The sequence below is a fragment of the Panthera uncia genome, assembly GCF_023721935.1.
Source record: "Panthera uncia isolate 11264 chromosome A3 unlocalized genomic scaffold, Puncia_PCG_1.0 HiC_scaffold_11, whole genome shotgun sequence".
Taxonomy (NCBI): Eukaryota; Metazoa; Chordata; class Mammalia; order Carnivora; family Felidae; genus Panthera; species Panthera uncia.
The window spans coordinates 22,102,482-22,118,499 of NW_026057578.1; the positions used below are offsets into that span (position 1 = coordinate 22,102,482).

General features: G+C 46.6%; 1 protein-coding gene across 3 annotated transcripts in view; it reads left to right on the forward strand.

Annotated features, from left to right (window-relative positions):
- SOGA1 (suppressor of glucose, autophagy associated 1) overlaps positions 1-16,018 on the forward strand; it is a 67,415-nt gene that overhangs the window by 33,798 nt on the left and 17,599 nt on the right. For 2 of the 3 annotated variants that reach the window (XM_049650837.1, XM_049650836.1), the window contains exons 4-8: positions 3,438-3,500; positions 4,182-5,363; positions 7,629-7,769; positions 11,036-11,161; positions 12,128-12,358. In XM_049650837.1, coding sequence (XP_049506794.1) covers positions 3,438-3,500; positions 4,182-5,363; positions 7,629-7,769; positions 11,036-11,161; positions 12,128-12,358 — 1,743 coding nt within the window. The remainder of the gene's footprint in view (positions 1-3,437; positions 3,501-4,181; positions 5,364-7,628; positions 7,770-11,035; positions 11,162-12,127; positions 12,359-16,018) is intronic. The other variant, XM_049650838.1, reaches the window with a different exon arrangement.

Here is a 16,018-nt window from a genome sequence, read left to right on the forward strand (position 1 = left end):
TTTAAAAATCTCATGGCTGGGACCTACCCTGGACCGAATATCAGAATCTCTGGGACCTTGGGCATCGGTATTTTTTTTTAACTTCTCCCAGGTAATTCTGATGTGCACCCAGGTTGAGAACCACTGTGCTACCTCCACTGTAGCCCTCATCAAAGAAGGCACATTTTCTCCTCCCAAGTCTGAAACTAGATCAAAACCTCTGTCAAGAACTGGTCCCGGGTCAGCTATGGATTTGCTGTGGGGCCTCTCTCTCACCTTCAGTGAGATGGGGGCTTTGGGGGCTTGGATTACGTCAGTGCTTCTCACCTTCACGGATGGGTATGAGAGATGGAGGCATAGGGAGAGCCATGTATTCAAACATCTGGGAGTGGGGTGCCTGTGTGACTCAGTTGATTAAGTGTCCGACTCAGGTCATGATGTTGCAGTTCTTGAGTTTGAGCCCCGCGTCGGGCTCTGTGCTGACAGCTCAGAGGCTGGAGCCTGCTTTGGATTCTGTGTCTCCCTCTCTCTCTGCCCCTCCTCTGCTCACACTCTGTCTTTCTCTCTGTCTTAAAAGTAAATAAACATGGGGCACCTGGATGGCTCAATTGGTTAAGCGTCCGACTTCGGCTCAGGTCATGATCTCTCGGTTCGTGAGTTTGAGCCCTGCGTTGGGCTCTGTGCTGACAGCTCAGAGCCTAGAGCCTGCTTCGGATTCTGTGTGTGTGTGTCTCTCTCTGTGCCCCTCCCCTGCTCGCACTCTGTCTCTCTCTCTCAAAAATAAATAAACATTAAAAAAAATTAAAAAATATATATATATAAATATTTTAAAAGATAAACAAACAAACGTTAATTTTTTTTTTTCAACGTTTTTTATTTATTTTTGGGACAGAGAGAGACAGAGCATGAACGGGGGAGGGGCAGAGAGAGAGGGAGACACAGAATCGGAAACAGGCTCCAGGCTCCGAGCCATCAGCCCAGAGCCTGACGCGGGGCTCGAACTCACGGACCGCGAGATCGTGACCTGGCTGAAGTCGGACGCTTAACCGACTGCGCCACCCAGGCGCCCCCAAACAAACGTTAAAAAAAATAAAAACAAACCCTTGGGAGCACTCTCAAAAAATACCTGTTGAACTTGAAAAAGTCAAAGGCAACCGAAGTGTGGTTTTATACACTACTAATGTAAACCATCCCTCTCACGGGAAGGAATGGAGTGTTCAGTAGACTTCTGCATCTGAGTGACTTTTTTAAACATCAAGAAACTTTAGTAAAAATTATGGTAACATTTTCTCAAATTCCCCTCCATAGGGCTTGTGCCGTTTTGCATTCTTCCCAGCCATATAGGAGTTTTCCTACTTCTCCATAGCTTCACCAATAGAATGTGTTGTCAGATGTTTGGAGTTTTGCCAGTCTGATAGGTGAGAAGCGGTATCTCGCGTAGGTACCCCCCCATCCCGTGTTGTAATTTGCATTTCTCTGTCTTGAATAGGGTTGAGCATCTTCCTATGGTTACCAGTCATTTACCTTTCTTGTGTACATTTTTTCACATCTCTAGCACATTTTAATATAGGTTTGTTGGCCTTTTTGTTTTCTGTTTTGTGAAGCTCTTTATGTATTTAGGATATTAACCCTTTGTAGTGAAATAAGTTGCAAATTTTTTTTCCCCAGTTAGTCATTTATGCTTTTACTTTCTTAGGGTCTTTCTTTCCGTCTTTGTTTCTTTCTTAATTATTTATTTATTTTTCATATTTGTTTATTTTTGAGAGAGAGAGACAGAGACAGAGAGACAAAGTGCGAGCAGGGGAGGGGCAGAGAGAGACGGGGACAGAGGATCCAAAGCGGCCTCCAGGCTCTGAGCTGTGAGCAGAGCCTGACACAGGGCTCAAACCCACGAACCATGAAATCATGACCTGAGCTGAAGTCAGACGCTCAACTGACTCAGGCGCCCCTTTTCATAATTTTCATAATATCTAAAGAGAACCTTTATTTATTTATTTATTTATTTATTTATTTTATTTATGTTGAGAGAGAGAGAGCGCGCTCACATGAACAGGGGTAGGGGCAGAGAGAGAGAACCCCAAGCAGGCTCCGGTGCGGTCAGCTTAGAATCCGATGCAGGGCTCCAACTCCTGAACTACAAGATCATGACCTGAGCTGAAGTCAGTTGCTTAACCGACTGAACCACACAGGTGCCCCTATTTCTTTCTTTCTGAGAGACAGAGACAGAGAGAGAGAGAGCTCGCGCATGTGTTCATGAGGCAGGGAGAGAGGGAGAGAGAATCCCAAGCAGGTTTGGGTGCTGTCAGCACAGAGCCTGATGTGGGGCTTAATCTCCTGAACCATGAGGTCATGACCTGAGCTGAGATCAAGAGTCAGACACTTAACCCTGGGTGACTGAGCCACCCAGGTGCCCTGGGTGTTTTTTTTTTCACATGTAGAATTTGCTTATGTAATTAAAAGTATCAATTTCTAAAAAGAAAGAAAGAGAGAAAGAGTTTATTTTCACCCTACCAGTTCTTGATTTTTGAATTATGATTATTACAGTGTAATTTTACGTGAAAAGTTACAATTTAATTGTAAAAATTGAGCAGTCCCTTACCAAGGGACTGCTAGGCCTCCCAGGTAATCGTGATGTTTTACCTATATGCATTTTTTTGTTAGTATGCACTCTGAATTAAAGTCCATGAGGACAGGATGGACCCTGAAGTGGAGATTTTCGTGCTTATTGGAAGAGTCCCCTTGGAGATAACACCACCAAGGAGTTTCAGGCATTCACACCAATGGCCTTGGCCAATCTCATGGGGGAGCTCTGGAGCTCCGATGGCTATTTAGAGTTGTTCTGAGTTGAGGCAGGAGGCTATGGACCAGTCATTGCAAGTGGGCTCCCTCCAGGGAGGGCACATGACCTTGGAGGAGGTGGCTTCCCTCAGCCAATGGCATCACTGGGAGGGGACTAAGCTTTGAGGTCTTAGTTGGGAGAACAAGTGCCCCAGTTCAAGGAGGCGGGATCTGAGTGGAACACCACAGCAGGCCCCCCAAGAACCCTGTCTGACTTGGTCACTGCTGTGTACTCTATGCCTAGCTGTACCTGGCACGTGATAGGTACTCAGGAAATCTTTGGTGAATGAATGAGAGAGACAAAGAATGGAAACCCGGATTTCTGGGTCTTGGCCCAGGCCAACTGGATCATAATGGAGGGGTGGGAGAAAGGGGAGAAAGTGGGCAGGTGTGATCAGAGTCATCTCCTCAAGCACTTCAGGCCCACTGGGTGGTCTTGAGGGCCCCCCTGGCTTGGTGGTTGGTACTGGTGAAGGCCTGGACATGGCTGGGCTGGGCTGGGCAGGGAGGGGGTCCCTCAGTGGAACCCTAGGCCCCGTGGCTACTCTTTGATGCACATCAACCACATGAAATTTCAGGTTTTTTGTTCTCTCTTTTTTTTTTTCCCAATTGCTTTCTAGCATTCCTTGAAGAAAAGAGGAACTCGCTCTCTGGGGAAGACAGACAAGAAGCCTTCGGTGCAGGTATTTTCCGGAAGCTCCCACAGCCCCCATTGCAGCCCCCGCAGGCAGGTTTTAATCTGAAGGTCCGAGGCCTAATTCCAAATTGCCGGGGGAGTCCCTAGAGGTGCCCACCCTTCCCCAGCCTCTACCCTGCCCTCCTCTTTATCACTTTCTTAGCTTTGATGCCCATTTCACTTCCCAAAACCATGCCCTGAGCCCATGGTTCTCACACGGGCAGATAGATAAAGTGCTACGTGTAGCATAGGTCAGACATAGAATACACTTAGCCTCTAGTGGTCCTGGATTATAAGGGTGCCAGGCACTTTTCATGCATTATCACATTTAATCCGCTCCATGCCTCTGTGTGGAAGGGAGTGTTATTGCCCTATTTTACAGATGAGGAAACTATAGTAGTAATGGTAGTAGTAGTAGTAGCAACCATTGCCTGGCAGGATGCCGCCTACTCCAGGAAGCCCTCCTAGACTCTCCAGGCTGTGTGGTGCTCCATCTTTGCTGCAGTGTCAAGATCTCCTTCTCTACTTCCCCTCTGGACTCCTGCTCCTTGAGAGTCAGGGCCTTGTCTGATTCATTCCCGTGTCCCTGGCACATAGTTGGTGCTCCCCGAAGTGCTGTGGCTGGTACTGAGCCTCACAACACTAACCTTCCTGGGTCATGTCTGTCCCCGTGCCCATCGGGCCCCAGGAGGACAGTGCGGACCTGAAGTGCCAGCTGCACTTTGCAAAGGAGGAGTCAGCCCTCATGTGCAAGAAGCTCACCAAGCTAGCCAAGGAGAACGACAGCATGAAGGAGGAGCTCCTCAAATACCGCTCGCTCTACGGTGATCTGGACAGTGCCCTGTCTGCCGAGGAGCTGGCCGACGCGCCCCACTCTCGGGAGACCGAGCTGAAGGTGCACCTGAAGCTGGTGGAGGAGGAAGCCAACCTGCTGAGCCGCCGCATCGTGGAGCTGGAGGTGGAAAACCGAGGCCTGCGGGCGGAGATGGACGACATGAAGGACCACGGCGGCGGCTGCGGAGGCTCGGAGGCGCGCCTGGCCTTCTCGGCGCTGGGCGGCGGCGAGTGCGGGGAAAGCCTGGCGGAGCTGCGGCGACACCTGCAGTTTGTGGAGGAGGAGGCGGAGCTGCTCCGACGCTCCTCAGCTGAGCTGGAGGACCAGAACAAGCTGCTGCTGGCCGAGCTGGCCAAGTACCGCTCAGAGCACGAGCTGGATGTGACGCTGTCGGAGGACAGCTGCTCCGTGCTCAGTGAGCCCTCGCAGGAGGAGCTGGCGGCTGCCAAGCTGCAGATCGGTGAGCTCAGCGGCAAGGTCAAGAAGCTACAGTATGAGAACCGGGTGCTGCTCTCCAACCTCCAGCGCTGTGACCTTGCCTCCTGCCAGAGCACACGGCCAATGCTGGAGACGGACGCCGAGGCCGGGGACTCTGCCCAATGTGTGCCCGCTGCTCTTGGCGAGGCCCACGGCCCCCATGCTGCCCGGTTCTGCAGAGCCAGGGAGGCCGAGGTGCTGCCTGGGCTGAGGGAGCAGGCCGCCCTAGTCAGCAAGGCCATCGATGTCCTGGTGGCCGATGCCAATGGCTTCTCGGCCGGCCTCCGCCTGTATCTGGACAACGAGTGCACTGACTTTCGGCTGCACGAGGCCCCCGACAACAGCGAGGGTCCCAGGGACACCAAACTCATCCATGCCATCCTGGTGCGGCTGACCATGCTCCAGCAGGAGCTCAATGCGTTCACCCGGAAGGCGGACACTGTCCTCGGGAGCTCTGCCAAGGAGCAGCCAGAACCCTTCTCGTCGCTGCCTGCCTTGGGTTCCCAGGGGTCCTCCAAGGAGATTCTTTTGGCCAAAGACCTTGGCTCAGACTTCCAGGTAAGATGTCCCAGTCACAAAAAAGATGTCCCTATTATTTTTTTGTTATAAACTGTCTACTGAATCATCTGTAGGACAGAGAGGGACACAAGGCATAAGTGTACAGCTTAATGAATTTCCCCAAGATGAACACACTTGAGTAATCATCACCCAGAACAAGAACTAGAATGTGACCAGCACCCCAGAAGCCCCTCCTCACGTCCCCTTCCAGCCACTATCCCCATTCCCAAGGGAGACCCCTCTCCTCATTCACTTTGTCTGTCTTTGGACTTTATATAAACTGAATCATATAACACATACTCCTTTATGCCTGGCTTCTTTCCTCAGTGTTTTGTTTCTTGTCTCATGTAGTAATAATTTGTTCATTCTCGTTACTGGACACGATCTCATTGAGTGAATATGCCCCAATTCACTTAGTCATTTACCATTGATAGATATAGGGGTTGATTTCGAGTCCCCCCCCTTTTTTTTGCCAGGTTGCCCTTTGTTCTTGTGTTATTTCTTTTGCAATTTTGATTTTAAAACACGTATTAAGAAGCAAGCAAGCAAACAAACAAACAAAGGATTTTAGAAGTGCCTGGTAAAAAGAAGAAAGCCTCCTCCTTGCTGCCTATAGGTACCACTATTAATGGTCTGGAGCAGTGCTGTCCCAGTCCTGTCCAGGACAGAGGCCACTAGCCACATGTGGCTACTTAAATTTAAATTAATAAAAATTTCATGCAGTTGAAAATTCATTTCATTGGTCTCAGTAGCCACATGTCAAGTGCTCAGTAGCTCAAGTGGGACAGACCTAGACCATTTCATTATCAAGGCATGCCCTTTTAAATCTTTGTGCATTCTCTCATATATTTATCTTTCACCCAAATTGTCTTATGTGATACGTACTGACCACACAATTGATTTTTCTTATGTAATGTAGCTAGTGGTTCATGTACTTATGATTTACTATTTATGATTTACTTATGTATTTGCTATTCATATACTTTTTGTGATCAGTGATCAGAGCTGGAGGTGCCCTGGTAAACAAAAACAGACATGATTCCTGCTCCCCAGCTTCTGTCATCTAGTGGGGAAGAAAGATGTTAATCAAAATATCCTGCCAGTGAATGTGACCTAGACTCTGGGGCATGGAAGACCTCAATCTGAGCCGAGATCAGAAGGGTAGATTACTGGGGAAGAGTGTTCTAAGAAGAAGGAACAGCCTGTGTGAAGGTATCATAGCAAGGAGGAGCAGCGTGTGCGCAAGGACAAAGAAAAGGAGAGAGTCTGGGTTACAGGGAGTGTTTTCATCCTGAGAGCAATGGAAGGGGTCTTCCCATGTCTGTACAGAGATTTGGCTCTTTCTTTTTGACGACTACACAGTGTAGTTGTGCCAGAATTTCTTTAATCCATGCCCTGTTGATCTGGCTTGATCTGGCTTTTTTTTTTTTTTTTTTTTAATGTTATTTATTATTGAGAGAGAGAGACAGAACACCAGCAGGAGAGGGACAGAGAGAGAAGGAGACACAGAATCCGAAGCAGGCTCCAGGCTCTGAGCTGTCAGCACAGAGTCCGATGCGGGGCTCCAACTCAGAACCACAAGATCATGACCTGAGCCAAAGTTGGACGATTAACCGACTGAGCCACCCAGGCGCCCCTTGATCTGGCTTTTTAAAGCAAGCAGACTCCCCCCTGTCAGGTCTCCCTCTTGGTTCTTCTTGAGGTAGGAATGAGCTAGAGCCGCACATATGTTAGGACAGTTGAGGCTGGCTGAGAAAGTTTGTGCACAAGAGGGGCGCCTGGGTGGCTTAGTCGGTTAAGCGTCCAACTTCAGCTCAGGTCATGATCTCACGGTTTGTGAGTTCGAGGCCTGCATCGGGTTCTGTGCTAACAGCTCAGAGGCTGGAGCCTGTTTCAGATTCTGTGTCTCCCTCTCTCTCTGCCCCTCCCTTGCTCACGGTCTGTTTTTCTCTCTCAAAAATAAATAAACATTAAAAAATTATTAAAAAAAAAAAGGTTAGTGCACAAGACAGACATTCGCAGGATCAGTGTTTGCACTAACCACTACCACTTAGCTACTCATTCATCCTTTCGACAGACTCGCTGAGTGGTTGCAGGGCTGGGTCTGGGCTGCAGAGCTGAATCCACTGAGGCCCTCGCCCTCTGGTGGGTGGTCAGAGTCTCTTATTATAGCCCAGGGGCCTGGGGTGGGGGCTGCTTCTGGCACCCCTTGGGCCCCTCCCCATTGTTACCTCTGGTCTCTTCTGCCTGTGCCTCTGGGTGCAGCCTCCTGACTTCAGGGACCTGCCAGAATGGGAGCCCAGGATACGAGAGCCCTTCCGCAGTGGTGACTTGGACTCCAAGCCCGACCCCAGCCGGAGCTTCAGGCCTTACCGAGCTGAAGACAATGATTCCTACGCCTCTGAGGTGGGCCTAGGCCTGATCAAGCAAGGGGGAGGGCAGGAGGAGAGTGGCGGGGGCCTCCCCAAAGCTGAGCAATCCATGGAGAAGCTTAGCTGGTGATGATGTGGGTTTTGAGTATTCCATTTGGTTCTAAGCTTCCAGGCAGCAAGTGCTAAAAGGGAGACAAGGAAGTTGGGGCCATCCTCTTGGCCCGACAAAAGAAAGCTTATAAACTCCTTTGAAGAAATTGATTTTATTTTCCTATACTAAATTTCACTGGGAATTTAGTAATTTATGTCATTTAGTGAAACCACTCATTTCTTTAGGAGGAAGGCAGCAATCTTTACAGTCAGGCTGACTGGGTTCAAATCGTGGATCTGCTATATACTGGCTGTGAGATTGTAGATAAGTCACTTTACCTCTCCGATCCTCAGTATTCTTACCTTCAAAATAAAGGTGATCCCTCATAGGGCTGTTGAAAGGATTAAATACATGAAAAGCCTTAAATCTGGTCCCTATTAGGCGAAGAAGAGGAGGAGGAAGAAGATGATATATCTCAGGACCTCAGGGGACCCACCAGTATGGTGGCTTTGTGGCCTTGGGCATGTTCCCATTCTCTGCCTGTATCTTCCCCTTTGTAACATGCAAGGATTAGAGTGGGTGATGGCTGTAGAATTTCTAGGATTCCCTGGTCCTTGAGGAATTCCTGGTAGTTCTGAGCCCCTCTCAAGCCTACTGAGTCTCCCCCAGCGCTTCCTAATGAACCTGAAGCAAGAAAAGTCTTCTGTGGATGGGATGGAGCCTCCTTGAGATTCCTGAGCCATGGAGAACCCTGTGTGTTCCCCAAACTAAGAACCCTTTTCTTGTGAACATTCTTGGGAAGGCAATTTTGTAGTCCCAGGAAGGCCAGTCTGCAACTGCCCAGGGGGAGAAGCTCCCTTGAAGTTGATGGCTCAAACTCTCTAAGTGGTTCTCTGAGCTTCCAAGCAGCCATGGCAAAAGGGGAAAAAAACAAAATAAAACATGAGATACTCGGTTTTAATTTTCTGAGGAAAGGAGATAAGCCGACTCACCTGCATGCATTGGATTATTGTTTCACTCAACCACTTTTTACTGGGCAGTTATAATTTTCCAGGCACTGTGTTAGGCATTGAGTTCAAGGAGAACACTAGAGACTGCAGGTAGTATCCAGCCCTGCAAGGATCTTCAATATCAAATAGACGTACAAGGTATACCTTGAATCAGAGTGCCTTCCATTGCCAAATTTCCATGTTATTGGCTGGATAATAAATGTTTTTTATTTTACAGAGGGACATCTTGCCATGCCTGGGAATGAGTGACAGATGACATTCCTTTTTTTTTTTTTTTTTCCCTGCTTAACATGACAGCATAACATTTCCCTCTGTTATGAGAAATACTTAAAATTTTTTTGGGGGTGCCTGGGTAGCCCAGTCAGTTAAGTGTCCAACTTTGGCTGAGGTCATGATCTCATGGTTTGTAGGTTTGAGCTCCATTTAGGCTCAGTGCTGACAGCTTGGAGCCTGGAGCCTGCTTCAGATTCTGTGTCTCCCCTTTTTTTTTTTTTTAATTTATCATTTAAAAAAAAAATTTTTTTTAACATTTATTTATTTTTAAGACAGAGAGAGACAGAGCATGAACGGGGGAGGGTCCGAGAGAGGGAGACATAGAATCTGAAACAGGCTCCAGGCTCTGGGTGGTCAGCACAGAGCCCGACGCGGGGCTCGAACTCACGGACCGCGAGATCATGACCTGAGCCGAAGTCGGCCGCTTAACCGACCGAGCCACCCAGGCGCCCCTTTTATTTATTATTTTTGAGAAGAGAGAGACAGAGAATGAGTGGGGGAGGGGCAGAGAAAGAGGGAGACACAGAATCCGAAGCAAGCTTCAGGCTCTGAGCTATCTGAGCTGTCAGCATAGAGCCCGATGTGGAGCTCGAACCCACAAGCCACGAGATCATGACCTGAGCTGAAGTCGGATGTTCAACCGACTGAGCCACCCAGGTGCCCCCTGTGTCTCCCTTTCTGTGCTCCTCCCCCACTAGCACTCTGTCTCTCTCTCAAAAATAAACATTAAAAAAATTAAAAAATATTTTAAATTGACGTATAACATACATACAGAAAAGCATATGTATTGTTTTGTTCTTCGTTTTTTTGTTATTTTTTGAAAAGCACATGTATTGTAAGTGGACGGCTCAAATAACTTCCACAGACTGAACACTTCTATGTCATCAGCGAGCAGATTAATAAGTAGAGCATGACCTGTCCCTGAAGCCTCCTTTCTGGTCCCCATCTAGTCCCCATCTAGTCCCAATCCTGACGTCTAACAGAATAGATTAGTTTTGCCTGTTTAGCTACAAATACTTATAAACAGGGGCACCTGGGTGGCTCAGTCGGTTAAGCGTCCGACTTCGGCTCGGGTCGTGATCTCATGGTTGACGAGTTCGAGCCCTGCGTCAGGCTCTGTGCTGACAGCTTAGAGGCTGGAGCCTGCTTCAGATTCTGTGTCTCCCTCTCTCTCTGCCCCTCCCCTGCTCATGCTCTGTCTCTCTCTGTCTCAAAAATAAAGATAGACATTAAAAAAAATTTTTTTAAACAAATACTTATAAACACAATTTCCCCTCAAAATGTAGAGTTTTACTGTCTTTTTCCTAAGATTTTATTACATAGTCATTACAAGCAATGAATAACTATAGCAAAATCCCTAAGCAGCATTGCATAAAGATTTAAGAGAAGTCAGGATCCCAAGATTGTCACTTGGTTAACCGCTGTTCACATTGGGTATGTGTGTCCGTGTCCTTCCTGTTTTTCTGTGGAGGTATATATCTATCTTTTTGACTTTTATTGAAGTATAACATACTAATGTACCTACAATAAAGGACAGTATCCTTACGTGTACAGTTGATTAGATTTTTACACGTGTATAGACCTATTAACCACACATATTAATCCCCTTATCCGAGTTGTTTCTAAATTTTTGCAATTATAAACAATGAGACAGCGAACATTTTTGGGAATCAGGCTTAGCTTTCTCAGTATATTTTCCTCAAATGCATTTTGAAGAGAGAAATTATCAAGGTGAAATTATAATAATAGCTAGAATGATGTGCACTCTTTTGTTTGATCTTTATGACAGTCTCCTGCAGTAGGGACAGCCATTGTGCCTGATTCGTGCTCAATGGTCAGCTCAGGTCCCGCTTAACTCTCGTTCTCTGACCGCAGCTTCTGTCCCCCTCCTGCTGTCTCCCTCTGTGTCCCTTACCCCTACCCCAGATCAAGGAGCTGCAGCTGGTGTTGGCTGAGGCCCATGACAGCCTCCGGGGCCTGCAAGAGCAGCTCTCCCAGGAGCGGCAGCTACGGAAGGAGGAGGCCGACAACTTCAACCAGAAAATGGTCCAGGTGGGTGACGTCCAGTGCCCCCGGCCCCCTGCACCAACTCCTCCTTCTCTTCTCTGAACTGAAGGCAGAAACCTTAGGGCTCCACGGGTCTTCAGAAGACAAGGGTATCGGGGAAACCTGAGGCCAGCCCTCGCTGTACTTGATTGAGCTGTACTGGGCTGGAATCCTGGGCCTGTCATTGGTGGCCTGTGTGACCTCAGGCCAATCCTGTCTCCTCTCTGGGCCTCAGTTTCCCAACTATGAAATACTGCCCCCAGCAGAGCCAAAAACCTGTGGCAGAAAGGTCGTAGGTCTGGCTGGTAATTAAGGCAGATAGTCTTGCTAATAGAAAGCTAATAGAAAGCTTAATAGAAATGTATAAGCCCTTACTGTATGTCAGGTCCATGCAATGCTCTTTTCACACATTATGTCCTTTAATCCTTAGGATTTCCCCCATGAGGTGTCCCAATTTTACAGATGAGGAGACTGATGACCAGGGAGCTGCAGTGCGTTCCCAGGGCGAGATTCTAATCCAGGTCTCTGCCCGCTCTCAGTCATGACCTTGCATTCCTTCCTGGGGAGTTGCATATTCTCACTCCCGGCATGCCCTTTGTGTTCCACATGGGTCACCTCTTCCTGCCATCGAGGTTCACCTGCCCGGGTTCCTCATTAAATGTGAAGAGTTCCCATGAAACTTTGGCAGCCAATATGTGCTCATTATGTGATGTCATGGCTTTTATAGTGAGACAGAGTTGGGTTCTAATCTCGCTTCTCACTGATCTGTAACTGTGATTGCTGCTGCTTTTGAGTTTCTCTTCTCTGGGGTTTATCTTAACAGAATGAGCTGATAGTGGTGGAGCCCCTACCAGGGATCACCAACAGGCACCTCCCAAAGTTTGCTCTCTGTCTTTATCTGAGGCCTGGAATGGGATGGGGCAGGGCTGGGAAGACAGCCGTGGGGTGCTCATGCTCTCGCCCCTCTCCCAGCTGAAGGAGGACCAGCAGAGGGCACTCCTGAGACGGGAGTTCGAGCTGCAGAGTCTGAGCCTCCAGCGGAGGCTGGAGCAGAAATTCTGGAGCCAGGAGAAGAACATGCTGGTGCAGGAGTCCCAACAATTCAAGCACAACTTTCTGCTGCTCTTCATGAAGCTCAGGTGGTTCCTCAAGCGTTGGCGGCAGGGCAAGATTTTACCCAGTGAGGGGGATGACTTCCTTGAGGTATGTATGGTTCCCCTGGGACTGGGACTAGAGCAGGGGTAGGATGGGGAAGATAGGTCTAGAGGGACACCCAGCTGGCAGTGACACAGCCCTGAGGCTCATCTACAAGCCATCAGCTTTCAGGCTTCCATCTCTGCATTCATTCCCTCATTCAGCATCTGCTTGTTGAGAGCCAGCCCTATACTGGGTCCTGTGGCAGGTGCTGGGGATATTGTGGTGAAGACAGACTTGGTCCTGCCTCACCAGGAGAAAGTCTCTTTGGGGGCTGGTAGATCTCTAACACCTCTTTAATATTTGTCTATTTCCCTTTTTAAGAAACCTCAGAGTCTTTATTTCTTTCTTTTAATGTTTGTTTATTTTGAGAGAGGAGAGAAAGAGAGAGAGAGAACATGAGCAGAGGAGGGGCCGAGAGAGAGGGAGAGAGAGAGAGAATCCCAAGCAGGCTCCACACTGTTAGCACAGAGCCCAACACAGGGCTCGATCCCACACTGTGAGATCATGACCTGAGCCAAAATCAAGAGTCGGATGCTCAACTGACTGAGCCACCCAGGCACCCCAACAAACCTCACAGTCTTTAGCAGGCAACAAGATCTAGGTAAATTTAATAATCTAGTTTCGCTACTATTGTATTATATGCAAATATAGTATCTACTGCACATATTGTATATATTGCACACATCTTAAGTGTATAGCTGATGAAGTTTTGTTGTATACAGCTGTATAGCCCCTACCCAGATCACACAGAGCACATTTCCAGTGCCCCAAAAGACTCCCTCCTGTTCCAGAACTCTTTTCATTTGGCACAACTGAAATCCTATACATATTAGACAAGCGTTCCCTATAACCCTCTCCCCTGGTCCCTGGCAGCCACCATTCTACTTACTGTCCCTGTGATTTTGTCCACTAAGTATCTCAAGAGGAAGCATGCAGTTTTTGTCTTTTTATGGCTGGCTTAGTTCACTGAGCATAACATCCTCAAGGTTCATCCACACTGTAGCATATTGCAGAATGTCCTTTCTTCTTAAGGCTGAATAATATTCCAGTGTATATATGTATAAACCACATTTTGTTCAACTTTATTAAGGTATAATTGACACATAGAAGTTGTATATATATAAGGTGTACAACTTAATGTTTTGATATATGTATATATCAAACATGATCACCTCAGTCAAGCTAACTAACATGCCCATATCACTTCACATAGTTATACTTTCTTTCCTTTCTTCTTTCTTTTTTTTTTTTTTTATGGTGAGAACACTTAAATGCTCTCTTAGTACAATACAGTACCGTTATACAATACAGTATCGTTAACTGTAGTCATCATGCTGTACATAGATCTCCAGAACTTATTCATCCTGCATAACTGAAACTTTGTACCTTTTTTTTAAATGTTTATTTATTTTTGAGAGAGACAGAGAGATAGAGTATGAGCAGGAGAGGGGCAGAGACAGAGGGAGAGACAGAATCTGAAGCAGGCTCCAGGCTCTGAGCTGTCAGCCCTGAGCTCGATGCAGCGCTGAAACCCACGAACCATGAGATCATGACCTGAGCTGAAAGTGGGACGCTTAATCAGCTGAGCCACCTAGGCACCCCTGAAACTTTGTACCTTTTGACCAACATCTCCCCATCCACCCACTTCCCTTTCCTTGGCAACTACTATTCTGCTTGCTGCTTGTATGAGTTTGGCTTTTCTTCCATTCCACATTTAAGTGAGATCTTGCAGTATTTATCTTTCTGTATCTGACTTATTTCACTTAGCATAATGTCCACTAGATCCATCCGTGTTGTCAAAAATGGCAAAATTTTCCTCTCTTTTATGGCTGAATAATATTCTATTGTGTGTATACACACACAGACACACACACACACACACACACACACACACGTTTTCTTTATCCATTCATTTGTGAACACTTATGTTTTTTCTGTATCTTGGCTATTGTGAATAATGCTGCAATGAACCTGAGAGTATAGATTTCTCTTTGAGATCCAGATTTCATTTCCTTTGGATATGTACCCAGAAATGGGATTGTTGGTTCATATGGTAGTTCTGTTTATAATATTTTTAGGAACCACCATGTTGGCTTTTTTTTTTTTTAATGTTTATTTTTGAGAGAGAGAGAGAGAGAGAGAGAGCGCCCGCAAGCGCAAATGGGGGTGGGGGCAGAGAGCGAGGGAGACACAGAATCAGAAGCAGGCTCCGGACTCTGAGCTGTCAGCACAGAGCCTGGTATGGGGCTCAAACTCAGAACTGCGAGATCATGACCTGAGCTGAGGCTAGACACTTAACCAACAGAGCCACCCAGGCATGTCCATATTGACTTATTTTTAACCACCATATTGATTTTATCTGAAGCCCAGTTTTGGCTGCTGAGTTAGATGCTCCCCCACACCCTAAAAAATGAATTGGAGGCCACATAGCCTATATTTTAAGTCAATTTGTCTCAGGCAAATCCTCCATATTTGGTAAAAATCTTTCTAGTCATTTCCATATGCTAGACTAACAAAGAGAAACAGAAACTTACTTTAGAAAAAACATAATAATGTGGGGCGCCTGGGTGGCTCAGTCGGTTGAGTGTCCGATTCTTGGTTTTGGCTCAGGTCATGATCTCACAGTGCATGAGATTGAGCCCCCGCATCAGGCTCTGTATTGATAGCGTAGAGCCTGCTTGGGATTCTCTCTCTCTGCCGCTCCCCCCTGCTTGCATGCACATGTTCTCTCTCTCAAAATAAATAAATAAGCATTAAAAAATAAAAAGAGAAATAAAATTTTCAAAAGGTAAGCATAGAAAATGAAATAATTTATGTACCTGTAATTAAGAGAAATACATACATTTACTGATATAAACATAATTAATAAGATATAAACATAACTAGGGGAGCCTGGGTGGCTCTGTCAGTTAAGCGTCCAACTTCGGCTCAGGTCATGATCTCGCGGCTCCTGAGTTCGAGCCCCACATCTGACTCTGTGCTGATAGCACAGAACCTGGAGCCCACTTCGAGTTCTGTGTCTCCCTCTCTCTCTGCCCCTCCCCCACTCACTCTGTCTCTCTTTCTCTCTCTCTCTCTCAAAAATAAATAAACATTAAAAAATTTTTAGAAAGGTACAAACATAACTATATACATTGCAAAAATAGATATATACACACGTATAAATATTATATGAAGTGCATGTGTAGAAATATGTATAAATATATGCATATAACTATATAAATAATAAACTTGATATGCATTCATACCCTCAAAGAATATATATGTCTATTCTGTATAATGCAGAATTATACATGTGAATGATAAAAACCCACAGGTATTGAGTATGGTGTTCTGGGTACTGTGTTAAGTACTTTAGGTGGATTATTGCATTTCATCTTTACAAATATGCTATGATACAGAGATAATTATCATTAGATAAAGATCGTTGATTCCTTGCCTCAATTCTGAACTCCAGAAGCTCTGAGAGCTATGTTTTATTGTATCGAACTCAGTGGGAAAAGATGGGCCTGACATTCATTTGGCAGCAAAACCTTTATTTATCCAATTTCATAGTAATATTCATATGTTTATAGAGGCAACATCAGTGTGCTTGAGCATAGAGTGTTACACCAGACCCTGCTGGGGCAGTTCATTTGTATAATATACAGTGTAGGTACCACATTC